This window comes from Homarus americanus, unplaced genomic scaffold (genome assembly GCF_018991925.1).
Source record: "Homarus americanus isolate GMGI-L3 unplaced genomic scaffold, GMGI_Hamer_2.0 scaffold37032, whole genome shotgun sequence".
Taxonomy (NCBI): Eukaryota; Metazoa; Arthropoda; class Malacostraca; order Decapoda; family Nephropidae; genus Homarus; species Homarus americanus.
The window spans coordinates 634,988-650,166 of NW_024731852.1; the positions used below are offsets into that span (position 1 = coordinate 634,988).

At 43.2% G+C, this 15,179-nt stretch overlaps 1 protein-coding gene across 3 annotated transcripts in view; it reads right to left on the reverse strand.

Annotated features, from left to right (window-relative positions):
* LOC121867907 overlaps positions 1-15,179 on the reverse strand; it is a 43,223-nt gene that overhangs the window by 6,964 nt on the left and 21,080 nt on the right. For 2 of the 3 annotated variants that reach the window (XM_042368038.1, XM_042368039.1), the window contains exon 3: positions 2,579-2,723. In XM_042368038.1, the coding sequence (XP_042223972.1) occupies positions 2,579-2,721 (143 nt within the window). In that variant the 5' untranslated portion in view covers positions 2,722-2,723. Of the gene's footprint in view, positions 1-2,578; positions 2,724-3,309; positions 3,603-15,179 lie in introns of those variants that run through there. The other variant, XM_042368040.1, reaches the window with a different exon arrangement.

The window sequence follows — 15,179 nt, forward strand, 5'->3', positions numbered from 1 at the left end:
AGTGCAGGTAAAGTAAGTAGTACCAACCCTGTTAGAGTGAATATCCACCGACCTGGTCTCTTCCTTACCTGGGGTCGTCAACAGTGGCCGCAGGGGTGTAATTCTATGGCTTACCAACTCTAGTGAACTGATATCCCACTTTACACCTGCGTGTGTGTGTGGGGGAGGTGGTGGTAAGAGGCCAAATGACCTTTGACCTTTATGTCCTCCAAAACAAAACAGTACAAAGGTTTGCCATGATGAATAAACAAGACAAGTTTAAACCCCGTATCTCCTTCCTGTGTTGACTTAATCGTAATACACATCCCCACTTGGAACAGTTACCACCCAGACATTGTACTCACTTGGAACAGTTACCACCCAGACATTGTACTCACTTGGAACAGTTACCACCCAGACATTGTACTCACTTGGAACAGTTACCACCCAGACATTGTACCACTTGGAACAGTTAACCCCACCCAGACATTGTACCACTTGGAACAGTTACCACCCAGACATTGTACCACTTGGAACAGTTACCACCCAGACATTGTACTCACTTGGAACAGTTACCACCCAGACATTGTACTCACTTGGAACAGCAGACATTGTACTCACTTGGAACAGTTACCACCCAGACATTGTACCACTTGGAACAGTTACCACCCAGACAATGTACTCACTTGGAACAGTTACCACCCAGACATTGTACTCACTTGGAACAGTTACCACCCAGACATTGTACCACTTGGAACAGTTACCACCCAGACATTGTACCACTTGGAACAGTTACCACCCAGACATTGTGTGTCATTCTAGTTCCTCATTCTCAACATTTACGTGTATATCACCTCATTCTCTTAGAGTTATGAGAACATAGAGAGAGTACTTGCAAACATACATTCATACAACAATCTATACATACTGTACATCCATACTTACACACATTCATACAACTATCTATACATACATACATACTGACTCGGCTGCTAGGGGTCTCAGGGTGAGTGAGAGTCTCTAACGGTCTGGAGTTATTATGGGTCAGTCTGCGGTGTACTGCAGTAAGTGGGTCGTTCGATCGCCGCCACGTCACGCTACCCACACTATATTGTCGCTTCGTATACGGTAATCAAGGTCACTTTGTATACGGTAATCAAGGTCGCATCGTACACGGTAATCAAGGTCGCTTCGTACACGGTAATCAAGGTCGCTTAGTACACGGTAATCAAGGTCGCTTCGTACACGGTAATCAAGGTCGCTACGTACACGGTAATCAAGGTCGCTTCGTACACGGTAATCAAGGTCGCTACGTACACAGTAATCAAGGTCGCTTCGTACACGGTAATCAAGGTCGCTACGTACACAGTAATCAAGGTCGCATCGTACACGGTAATCAAGGTCGCTTAGTACACGGTAATCAAGGTCGCTTCGTATACGGGGATTCGGCCTCTCTCTCTGCTAAATGACGAGGCGAGGCATTGCATCATAGATTGTATAAATCCTGATAAATTTTTTACATTGAAACTGTGTGTGTGTGTGTGTGTGTGTGTGTGTGTGTGTGTGTACAGATTCGTGTAAGCTTAAGATATGTGTGTGGTGAGGCGTCCTATTTACTCACCGTCACTAAGCAACCACTATCATTCTGTGTGTGTGTGTGAATGTGTGTGTGACAGAGAGAAAGACTATCACACCTTCACATGTCTAGATAACATAACTCGTATTTATATATGAACCGGATATCTACAGTATACTTAACAAGCCCCGGAAAAAATAACCTAACCTAACCAGTATCTTAAAGCGAATCGAGGTGTCTCAGAAAAATGTATACACACCACATTACAGATTATTCGTGGAGAACCTGTGAATGTTTCTGATACAGGAGCAATATTGTCCCGACTTCTGCAGGAGGAGGAGGAGGAGGAGGAACTTGCATATCAATAAGTGAGGAAATGTAAGGTAGTGTGTGTGTGTGTGTGTGTGTGTGTGTGTGTGTGTGTGTGTGTGTGATGTGGGTTGACGGAGGACAAACACTGATGTAGCATTCTGTGTTTCTGTGAGGTTTCCATGCGAATGGTCACCTTCAAGGCCTGGCCACACCCAAAGTGCTGCAATACTCACACACTCATTATTATCCACACTCACAGCCACACCATGCCACAGCACCGTACCCACACAACCAGGTAGAATATATCCACAACAACCTAGTCAGTATATTAACCCCTCCCTCACATCCACATGAGGTCAAATACAATACAACACTTGGTTCGCCTGATGATTATACACCCTAGCTTATGTCACCTTAAAATTATCCATCCTAACAGAAACCTAACCTAACCTCGGGTGAAATAAACTGGGGTGTCTATTATCCAGGTGACCCCAGTTTAGCCTATACACCAAGATACATGTGGGTAGATGGTTCTATTGCGTGTTGTGATGAACTAATGAGTATATACGATTGGCGACGAGGACTATTCTGCCTCACAACCACACACTGACTGACCTATAAACTGTGAGAGGGTGAGAACTAGCAGCTGTTGGGTGGGTGATTAGGTGGGAAGACCCGCGTGTAGAGGGACCTGGTGTTGAGAGGACCTACCTGTAGGAGGTGGATCTGGAGTTGGGAGGAGAATCCCTCGCCTTCCGTGAGAGATCAGAGGTGAGGTCATTGCGGGTTGGGTCGAGGACGGTGAGGTCGCGGCCAAGCTGGCTCTCCGTGGCAAACACACTGCCGCACGCCATCACTGTAACACAACACTGAGTTAGATTTACTGCACTGTATTCTTCACTGTATCACTTGCTGAAATATACACCGGCATACACTGACAATCACTGTATGAACAAGAACACTCACTGTAATACCCACAACGTTTCAGTAACCAAACATCATCTTAAGTTGCCAAACATCATCATCAACTCAAATTACCAAACATCATCATTAACTCGAATGAGTTGGATAGCTTCAAACATAGGTTGGATGGATATATGAGCGATAGGGGTTGGGTGTAAATGGGACTGCCCAGTAAGGGCCAATAGGCCCGCTGCAGTTTCCTCCAGTCTTATGTTCTTATATCACTTACGGCAGTATTTATCATCATACATTAACCTTCACTGTTATACCAACACTTAATACACTGCATCACATATACTTAAGTAACCATAATAACACAGCATAACTTATATAGGACAGACGACCCCGAAACCTACCTAAGCATCCGCTCCAATGCGATAAACATAAACAACATTATTTTCCCTCATACCATCTGAAACAGGTTATTCAAGTCTTAAAATTTCACGATAATACAGTTATAAAACAGTGAGAATGCTGACCCGGTCTCGTCTGGTTGGCCGCAGTAATACAGGAACGGTGGAAAATCTCAAATATCTGCAGTGGATTCTTGCACAGCCAAGGACGGAAGTGAACCGCTGGAGGTGTTGGGTGGACTGAACTGGCGGGCGAGAGTGTAATCTGAAGAGTCTCTTATGATAGTGGCGCCCCTGTGCTTAGTGGCGATAAGATTAGGACGAGCGGATGAGGGAAGGAAAGAAATTGTGATAGAGACTGAGAGAGAGGGAGATAGGAAGAATGTGAGAGGAGAGAAATAATGAGAAACATAGTGGAAGAAAGTGTGAGAGGAATAACAAAGAAGAAGGAAGAAAGGAAGACAAAGAGAGAGAAAAAATATGAAAGACGAGAGAATGAAAGAGAAGTCAACGATATACACTGCCACTAATTATAATTAAAAACATCAACGATTTACTGAATAAAAGACAAGAATTAACTAAACCCTTTATGCCCTCACCAGCACCCTGCCCCGGCCACTCAGAGAAGACCCACAAAACGTCTCATTCTCCCCGCCAAGACACCAGAGACGCTACCACCCTCAGCCATACATTATCATACATCCTGACGTTAATTTCTCCCTGTAACTAGGAAAGGGAGAATATATTGGCTAGTTACGGTAGAGTCTCAGCGCTATTACGAGGTCACTTTTACCGCTATCTCTGTGCAGTAGCTGAAGGAAGTCAGATAAATGCATTCTCACGTCCTCAGTTAGAAAGAAAAAAAAGTTACGGTAAGACATGCGTTCTCCGCGACCCTCTGTGTATAAGGTCGCACCTGTGTTGATCATTATAGCTCAGGCCAGGTGTGTCGCCGGTCCCAAGAAGGTGGGGGAAGTCCTATTCAGTTACCTGTAGGAGGAGGACTCTGTCACTTGAGCAATGACGACCTTCGCCTGATGGTGTGGTGAACGACCTGTGTACCTGGGATCACGACTTGGCTAACTGGCGGGAATCTTTACGTTACATGAAACTCGTTTTCTTTACTAATGACTGACGGATGATGTAATGTTTCCCGGTGTGTTATTGTCTGTTTGCCTTTAACGTCATCTGGTAGTTTTATTAAATCTGTTTTTATTTATTAATGGAAAGTTTTGTGAAAGAATTTAATCCAACGAAAGTTTAGAGGAATGCTGACACACAGTGGACGAGGGAGGCGGTGGAGGTGAGGGTGACTTGGCCAGTACAGGTGACCTTCCCGCCCGTTAGCCGAGGGAGGGACGGAGGGGAGCTGACTCACTACTCCCTCCTATCCTCTCCCCCATCACCTTCCTCCTTCCTCTCTCACTGTTCCACCTCCTTCGCCCCTCCACACCCCCCTCCAACTCCTTCCGCCCTCTCTCTCTCACCACGCCCGCTACTCCTGATCCACAAGTTATGCCGCCACACACAGCAAAAAAGGAGAGCTTCAGGATCGCTATTTTGTGGAAAACTCCCCATTAGAGGTACTGCAAACTGAACACTCCAACCCCACACAGTGTTACCCCTTGGGACACAGAAGGTCGAATGTCCCGGCACACTAACACAGCGAGGACGACGATATTGATCCGGCAACACGAGGCACTGTAGAACATAGAATACAAAGGTCATTTAGACAATCTTTTGTTAGTTTCATGACCACAATGACGCAGGCTGGACGACCACAACAACATAGGCTGGACGACCACAATAAGCCTGGACGACCACAACAACACAGCCTGGACGACCACAACACAGACTGGACGACCACAACACAGGCTGGACGACCACAATAAGCCTGGACGACCACAACACAAGCTGGACGACCTCAACAACACAGACTGGACGACCAAAACACAAGCTGGACGACCTCAACAACACAGGCTGGACGACCACTCATCCTATATACCCAAGATTAAATGCTTTTGGGTCACTTTCTGATTATATATTGACAAACAACATGTTAATTACTTTACCTGTTCGTTATATCAGAATCTGTAAACATAGTCGCATTTCTGTAAGTAAATAATACGGAATTAACTGAACTACATCTAGTTTACAATACTGTAACAACAGGAATTATAGCTGTACCTGTACTTTATACTTGGATCTGTAATCTTAGTGATGATTATGAATGGATCACCTGAAGAATACATACATACATACATACATACATACATTCATACATACATACAGACATACATTCATACATACATAAATACATACACAGACATAAAAAGTTATTTATATCTACACAGACAGACAGACAGGTGAGTTATAACAAATGGTTGAAGGTAACGTAACAGACAATAAAGCTACGGATTTAACTATGAACATACTGCGTTGTGATTGGTAGAGAGAGGACCGCGAGGACACCTGCAATTGGCTCCTCAGACCATGATGTTTGGCAGTGAGCGACTGGTGTAATATTCAACATGGTACTGCATTAATAACACTAATAGCTTATCGATAGAGAGTGAGTATTGAGTGTGTGTGTGTGTGTGTTTCTCTCCTACACCCAAACCTTCCTCATAGGTGTGGGTGTAGGAGACAGGATGGAGGGAGGATGTAGTAAATATGGGAGGGGTGAATGGGAGAGGAATAGTGGTGAGAGGGAGGGGGAAGTCGGTGGGGGAGGGTGTGATGGGGAAGGAGGGTGAGAGGGATGAGGTGAGGATGGTATAGGGAAAGAAGAAGAGGGAGGAAGGGTGAGGGAAGGGTGGGGAGGATCTATGGGAAAGGGAGGGGGAGATGTATGAGGTGGTGAGGGAGAGGAAGAGAGAGTAAGGGAGGAGTGAAGGGGGGGGGATGTAGGTATGTGGGTCAGGGGGGAAACATAATCAGTAGCCGCTGGTGGTAAGGGTCTGACTGTTGGTACACACACACCACACACACACCACAGAGACACACACACACCTGATAATTCGTCCTTGTGTCCAGAATAACTTAAGCTTCGCCATGTTTCACAGTATTTAAGGACCTCGTCACGCCACTACCCGCATAAATGTGGATTTTATTATACCACTACCCAGAAACGAGTGGATTTTGCGGTACTGTTACCCTCATATGCGTGGATTTTAACGTACTGTTACCATCACACACGTGGATTTTGTCGTACTGTTACCCTCATACGCGTGGATTTTGCCGTATTGTTACCCTCATGCGCGTGGATTTTGTCGTATTGTTACCCTCATACGCGTGGATTTTGCCGTACTGTTACTCTCACATGCGTGGATTTTGTCGTATTGTTACCCTCATACGCGTGGATTTTGCCGTACTGTTACTCTCACATGCGTGGATTTTGTCGTATTGTTACCCTCATGCGCGTGGATTTTGCCGTACTGTTACTCTCACATGCGTGGATTTTGCCGTATTGTTACCCTCATACGCGTGGATTTTGCCGTACTGTTACTCTCACATGCGTGGATTTTGTCGTATTGTTACCCTCATACGCGTGGATTTTGCCGTACTGTTACTCTCTACATGCGTGGATTTTAATGTATTGTTACCTCTATGCTGCGGATTTTGCCGTACTGTTACCTTTACATGCGTGGATTTTGTCGTATTGGTTACCCCTCATACGCGGGATTTAGCCGCGTATTCGTTACCTCTTTCTGCCACATGCGGATTTTGGTCGTATTGTTACCCCCATACGCTGCGGGATTTTGCCGCACTGTTACTACTACGCGTGGATTTTGTGGTCGCATTGGTGTTGGCCCTCTATACGCTGCGGATTTTTGCCGTACTGTTACTTCCTACATGCGTGATTTTGCCGCATTGTTACGCGTGATTTTGCCGTATTGTTACCCTCATACGCCGCGGGATTTTGCCGCATTGTTACTCTCGCTACGCGCGGATTTTGCCGCATTGTTACTCTCTACATGCGGATTTTGTCGAATTGTTACCTCATACGCCGTAGATTTTGCCGCATTGTTACTCTCTACATGCGTGATTTTGTCGTAATTGTTACCCTCATACGCGTGGATTTTGTCGAATTGTTACCCCTCATACGCGTGGATTTTGCCGTATTGTTACCTCATACGCTGCGGATTTTGCCGTATTGTTACCCCTTTCATACGCCGCGGGATTTTGCCGTATTGGTGCTACCCTCTATACGCGCGTGGATTTGCCGTATTGTTACCTCATACGCTGCGGATTTTGCCGCATTGTTACCTCTTCTACATGCGTGATTTTTGCCGTATTGTTACCCTCATACGCTGGATTTTGCGCATTGTTACCTCATACGCGTGATTTTTCCGATATTGTTACCCTCATACGCCGTTTTGCCGCATTTTGCCGTTACCTTCATACGCGTGGATTTTGCCGTATTGTTACCCTCATACGCGTGGATTTTGCCGTATTGTTACCCTCATATGCGTGGATTTTGCCGTATTGTTACCCTCATATGCGTGGATTTTGCCGTATTGTTACCCTCATATGCGTGGATTTTGCCGTATTGTTACCCTCATATGCGTGGATTTTGTGGTACTGTTACCCTCATACGTGTGGATTTTGTCATACAGCGAGCCGCCATCGTCACTAAGAGGACATATGAGTGACGTACATATCGACGAAATTACTGATGGTCACTTACGGCTTTGGTGGCAGAGGGGACACACACACACACACACACACACACACACACACACACACACACACACACACACACTCACACACACACCGCATTTACACCTCCACAACGAAAATAAGGTAAAAAAATCAACCCCGACGATAGCGACTGATAGCAGCTCCCAGGTGTTGTTGCTCTCAAAATGTAAACAAGACGTCAATTTGAGTCTCTCTAGCCACCAGGTGTTAGGCTAGATAGGACGCCCTGGTTGGTCTGTTATCTTACTGTATGTGTGTGTGACGCAGTTATCGTTGAGTCTGTTGTTATCTCTGTCTCTTGTTATCTATGTGTGTGTGTGTGTGTGTGTGTGTGTGTTTTATTATTGCAAACGTAATTAATGTGTTTTATCTACAAGAGAGAAATAATATTAAAAAACTCTGTTGACATGTTAAGTAAAGGTAGATGATATGTTATGTTATGTTACGTTAGGTTGTGTTAGGTTAGGTTAAGATAGGTTGGGTTAAGTTAAAATGGGTTAGATTAGATTAATATTAAATTAGATCGAGTGTAAGTTGGTTAAGTGAAGGTAAATTCAGCTTGAGTCCCCGTCGTTGATATTAAGGTCAAGAGTCAAGGTCACCTGGGGGGCCTACCTTGAGTACAGCCTTAAATACCGCATGGCTCCTGTAATACTGTACTCGTCACGGATTATGGTACTCTAGTGGTCATGTCATGCAATGGGATCATCGGAGTGCGTGTGTCACACAGAGAGGGAGAGTGAGAGAGAGAGAGAGAGAGAGAGAGAGAGAGAGAGAGAGAGAGAGACGAAGAATGAATGAGATGTAGTAAGATAAATGACACACCAAGGTTAGAATGTTACAACAATGAGTAAGAGGAATGTTACCGTCGATACTAGGAACAGAGACGAAGGTTGACGTGTGTGTGTGTGTGTGTGTGTGTGTGTGTGTGTGTGTGTAATAATAATAATAATAATAAACTGTTTATTAATAGAGTTGCAGCCGGTGGCTGAAAATATACAGACTTACTTTTGATTTAGACATAATGATATAATATGCATTGAATACATTTACAGGGCTGTACAGCACATGAATCAGGAGTTGTTTATTATTTTAACAATAGATGGGATGGTGCTGTTCTTATATCAATCGGTGCGGGCTCTTATGGGTGAATTTTGTTGTAGTGGCTGACTGCACGAGTTGGGTGGGGGGCTGCAGGTGGCAGGAGGTGGCGATGACGAGGGTGGTGCAGTAGTCCACTGCCAAACCTTTCCAGTGCTTGGTGGTGGAGGTCACTAAGGGATGGCATTTCCAGGGTGGAGAGAGCGTTGGTGTTGCCGGAGTATTCTGCGCCGAGCATGATTCTGCAGGCCCTTTTCTGTACCTTCTCTAGCTGACGTTGTTGGGTGGAGTTGAGAGAAGACGACCAGGCTGGTGACGCATATGTTAGTTTGGGGAGAATAAAGGCATTGTAGATGGTCCTCAGCTCTGGCGTGGGTGTCCCAAGTGACCTAAGTCTTCGTAGCATGTAGAGACGGTACGAGGCTGCCTTGACTGTGTTATTTACATGGGCCTTCCAGTCAAGTTTGTTGTCTATAGTTACACCCAGGAGTTTGGCAGACTGCACCAGCTGGAGAGGATGGGCACCCACTGTGACTGCTGGGGCTTGCACTGGAGTGGTGGCGGTATTGATGTGCATGACTACGGTTTTGGTGTGGCTGATGGTGACCTTGTTCTCCGTAGTCCATGCCTGTAGCCTGTCCAGGGTGCCTTGTAGCGATGAGTAGTCTGGTGCGGTGTTGTCCACTGAAACCCCCACAGTGCAGTCATCCACGTACTTCCACCTGTGAGGAGTGTCCGATAGAGCGTCGTTGATCAGGATGAGGAACCACAGTGGTCCCATCTTGGTCCCCTGGTGAACACCGCAGGTGAGGTGTTGGAATGTGGAGACCAAGCCCTGATACCTCACTGCCTGGCGACGTCCACTCAAGAAATCAGTGAGTCATGAGACCAGGTTGGTGTGTGTGTGTGTGTGTGTGTGTGTGTGTGTGTGTGATGTGTGTGTGTGTGTGTGTGTGTAAACAGTTGAAAAAATCCATAACTCATGACGTGATAAAAAAAAAAATTAGCCATCAGAAAATCGACTTTTCTTAACACAATTTAAATCCTGCAACCGGACGTAAGATTTACTTACCCAAAACATGGATTCTAATTAAGTTGGGTAAGGTTAGGTTTGAGTTTGGTTAGATTAGTTTATGTTAGATTAGGTTAGGTTAGAGTCAGGATGGATAATCATGACGTATAATAAGCTAAGGGTGTCTAATCTTCAGGTGATGTAGGAGAATGAACTCAGATCATAAACATATACACGAGAGTATTCTCAAACACACAAAGACTCTCTCTTTCTCTCACACACGCAATGAGAAGGTGACCTTTCCCTAGGACGTGGTGACCTTTGACCCAGCACAAGAAACAGCAGAGAAGCGCAAGTGGTATTCTCACATGTTTACCCAAAACTGGTGACCAGCTGTATCTTAATTACCTACCTTGATACTGTCTTGTAAGTGGTAATAAGTGAACGTATGTAAAGTATGTTTCTAAGTGGTGATAAGTGAACGTATGTAAAGTATGTTTCTAAGTGGTGATAAGTGAACGTATGTAAAGTATGTTTCTAAGTGGTGATAAGTGAACGTATGTACATTATGTTTCTAAGTGGTGATAAGTGAACGTATGTACAGTATGTTTCTAAGTGGTGATAAGTGAACGAATTTTACTAAAGTATTCCTGAAAGTGGTAATCTTCAGGCGAAATAAACTAAAATATCTAACCTTTAGGTGATGTGGAAAATCCCAAATACGAACTTTGGATATCCCATGTTGAGATAATACACAAACACATACACAATATAAACAACATTTCTACACCGACCTTATATATTATTAATTTTAAAATATAATTAATCCACTAAGTAAATATTTTAACTTTATTTGGTTTATAAATATTTTAAAATATAACTCCATGACTTTACACGTTTCTGTTGTCGTATTAATAATCGATTTTGATATGAAATCTTATCGTTATGACCCCTGATTAGAGAGACCTAGGTTTTGACGGGGAATATCTGTGACTCATTTGACAAACCTCGATACTTTTTTTTTTTTTTTCTGATGTTTGGATTTTATTGTATAACCTTAGACGTACGTGACCTTTTCTATTATAATTTCTTGTATAATCTTTGATCTTATTGATGTTTCGTGTTATTCTGGCGTGTAAGTGACCTACAGTACTTATAATTGGACAATCTTACTTATAATTGACCTATCTTGCTTATAATTGACCTATCTCACTTACAATTGACCTATCTTGCTTATAATTGACGTATCTTACTTATAATTGACGTATCTTACTTATAATTGCCCTATCTTACTTAATATTGATCTATCTTGCTTATAAGTGACCTATCTTACTTACAATTGACCTATTTTACTTAATATTGACCTATCTTACTTACAATTGACCTATCTTACTTAATATTGACCTATCTTACTTACAATTGACCTATCTTACTTACAATTGACCTATCTTACTTACAATTGACCTATCTTACTTACAAGTGACTTATATTACTTATGACCTATCTTACACATTACTGACCTCCTCTGCATGTAATTATGACCCGTTTGACCTTTACAATCTGGGTCACTCACAAGAACCTTTACTGAGCCTTTGTCAATTGGTCATTAAAAAATATGTTGACAGATATTAGATAATGAAGGAATGAATGAAAATAAAGATATTAGATAATGAAGGAATGAATGAAAATGAAGGCGATGAAAGGTTGATTTATTGGTCATTTGGTCCTTAACAAAACCTTCAAATATATAATGAATGAATGATGGTTAAACCCACTAATTTTAACATAATTTAACCTAATCTAAACCAACCTAACCTAACCAAGACGAACCTAACCTAACCAAGACGAACCTAACCTAACCTAACCAAGACGAACCTAACCTAACCTAACCAAGACGAACCTAACCTAACCTAACCTAACCAAGATGAACCTAACCTAACCTAACCAAGACGAACCTAACCTAACCTAACCAAGACGAACCTAACCTAACCAAGACGAACCTAACCTAACCAAGATGAACCTAACCTAACCTAACCAAGACGAACCTAACCTAACCTAACCAAGACGAACCTAACCTAACCAACCAAGACGAACCTAACCTAACCCGAAGTACCAGAACCAAGAAGAACCTAACCTAACCTAACTAAGACGAACCCAACTCCTCTCTAGATAAATCTCCTGTACAGTGGAGGTGTTTAAGTATTTAGTTACAGGTTTTTTGTGTAACAACCTAACCCGTTTAAACCAGATGTGTGTGTGTGTGTGTGTGTGTGCTGTGGGAGTGTGACAGTGGCCATGAGAGTGTGAGAGCCAAAAGCAGAGCAGACAGAGGCCATGGTGAGTGGAGGAGCCGAAAAGACATGGCCAGCGTGAGTGTGACAGGCCATGGGTGTGACAGTGGCCATGCAGGTGACAGTGGGTGAACATGGCTGTGGTGGCATCGGAGGTGTACAGAGGCTATGTTTCAGTGACAGTGGCCATGTGAGTGTGACAGTGGCCATGTGTTGTGTGTGACAGTGGCCATGTGAGTGTGACAGTGTCCATGTGAGTGTGACAGTGGCCATGTTTGTGTGACAGTGGCCATGTTTGTGTGACAGTGGCCATGTGAGTGTGACAGCGTGATAACTGAAGGAATGAGTCACAAACCACAGGAACTAAGAGAAGAAAGCTGAGGTTCAAGACTTCAATATTACCGTGTCCAAAAGACCTTCGTGTCGACCAGCGCTAAGATAAAGAAAATAAACGAATAAAGAAAGAACAAAAACAAGAGAGAAGAGGCAGAATAAAGAGAGAAGGAAAGAGAAATAGAAGACAAGACAGAAGGAAGAGAAAGGGAGAAAAAAAGGAAGATAAGGGAAGAGAGAGAAAGAAGACAGAAAATAAAGACAGGCAGAAGGAAGAGACACACACAGAGAAGGAACAAACAGTAATAATAAAGAAATACATTAAAATAAAAAGAAAAGAGAAGACAGACTGTAAGGCAAGAACCGGCACAGGAACTTCGGCCGAGATTCACCAACGCAAAAAAAAAATATTCACCCCCCCCGCCCCCTCCAACCTGATGACGCGATATAACTTTAAATTTAACTCACTTCAAAGACACAATGTTTAATGGTCGTGAAATAAGAATGAAATTTTATATAAACAAAGTAGTATGTTCTTTTTCTCGGGTAAATTAAAACATCGATGTGTAAATATCTGGGAAAATGGGATCACGTTACGGGTGAAAATATCCCCCCTCGTTCCTTCCTACTGTCCTATCAGCTCGAAACTTGACATTAACCTAAGTTGGGATAAAATAAGGAACGTGAAGTATTATTACGTTTGTTTGAGTTTATTCATAAGCTCACTGTTAACATGACCATTTCAGGTGTAGCGTCAAGCAGTCAAGCAAGATTTATTTGGGTTAAAAGTGAAGTCATGTTTCCTGTAAATAAATAAAATAATCTTGAAATAATCGTTAGTTTAATTCCTCGACCAAGTACAATAAATCAGATAAGTTTCGTCAAGCTCAGGATCCGTTTGATGTAGGTCGGTCATCTGATACGAGGTTTTGTTCTTTACTCTGGGAAAGTGTCTTGGCTGGCGTGATATGAGTCATGGCAGTATGAGGTCGCTAAAAGCCCGCAAAACGACCTCCACGCGTGACTAATTTTCAGGCGGCAAATCTCTCGAGAAATTAGATCAACATTTATGAACGACCAATGAGAAAAATACCATCAGACCTTTTCCAAAATAGTTGTCTTTATTTCTTATAGATATTTAAACCATTAGGGGAAATTTAAAGACTGAATTGATGATATTACAAAAAAAAAATCCAAACTCCTCTTGTGACATTTTTACTATGAACGACCATCACAAGAAAATGAACCAACACTAATTCATCATATGTGAACAAGGAACCTTTCTAAGGCTTTTGAAATCAATTGACATTAATTCTGAGGAACATTTTAAGACTTTCCATGAAATTTGACGACGTAAGGTGTGTGAGGGTGAGTCCGGACATGTGACTTTTTTAACAGGCCGACACTCGGGTTCGTCATGGTGGCTGACCTGCGCTAAGAGGATGCGGAGACAAAAAACAATATTATCAAGGCGAGGTGTGAGTTTTATGGTCGATCACAGAGTAACACATCATACAACAACTTCTAAAACATAAACCTTGACACACTTGGAGATATTTTCACCTGAGTTCAAATTTACACAAAGTTGACGATGTGAGATATGTTCGCCTGACTCTCCAGCTCTTATGTCCTTATTACTATTACTTTATGTTTATTGACAAGGAAATTTTCGAGAAGGGAAAACAACACACCTACATTCACGAGGTTTTATAACAAGGAAAACACGAGATAAAATGCATGCCCCCGTCCTCTCTCTCCTCAAGAACACCTGGTCTTTCCGTCCTCAGCTTGTAGACAATAACATACAAAGAACATAACTGTGTTGACAATGAGGGAAATAACACGGTTGAATCATGAATATTCAGACGCAAGTGAATCATGCACCACCGTCCACGTTCCTCAGGTTTTCAGCGACTTGAGTAAAAATCGTACATTTTGTGAGTGTGAAAATAGTTCAGGCAACTCTCTGGACGACTTGGTTCACCTCGGATTGGATATTAACAAGGCTTCCCAGTTAGTGCCATCTATATTACCTTCTAAGCAACCACCCAACAAACTGGTTATCAAAATTCACCCAAGACGTCACACACACAGGACGTTAACTGATTACCCAGGGAGTCACCCACTAGGACACACTGACAGCCTAAACACCTCAACCAGCAGCCTTAAAACGTGCCAAAGACAGTATAGCCAGCAAAGACAGTATAGCCAGCAAAGACAGTATAGCCAGCAAAGGCAGTATAGCCAGCAAAGACAGTATAGCCAGCAAAGACAGTATAGCCAGCAAAGACAGTATAGCCAGCAAAGACAGTATAGCCAGCAAAGACAGTATAGCCAGCAAAGACAGTATAGCCAGCAAAGACAGTATAGCCAGCAAAGATAGTATAGCCAGCTTTAATAGACCCCGAAAGAGACGAAGATACAGTTTTCTTGTTCCTTGGGTTGTGTCATCTTTTCGGGGTCAGCGAATCTCGGGTCTTGGGGTGATACAATAACGCCCTTAAGCCGTTGATTGACCTGGGCTCACTAAAGACACCAGAGCAACACGGCTAGGA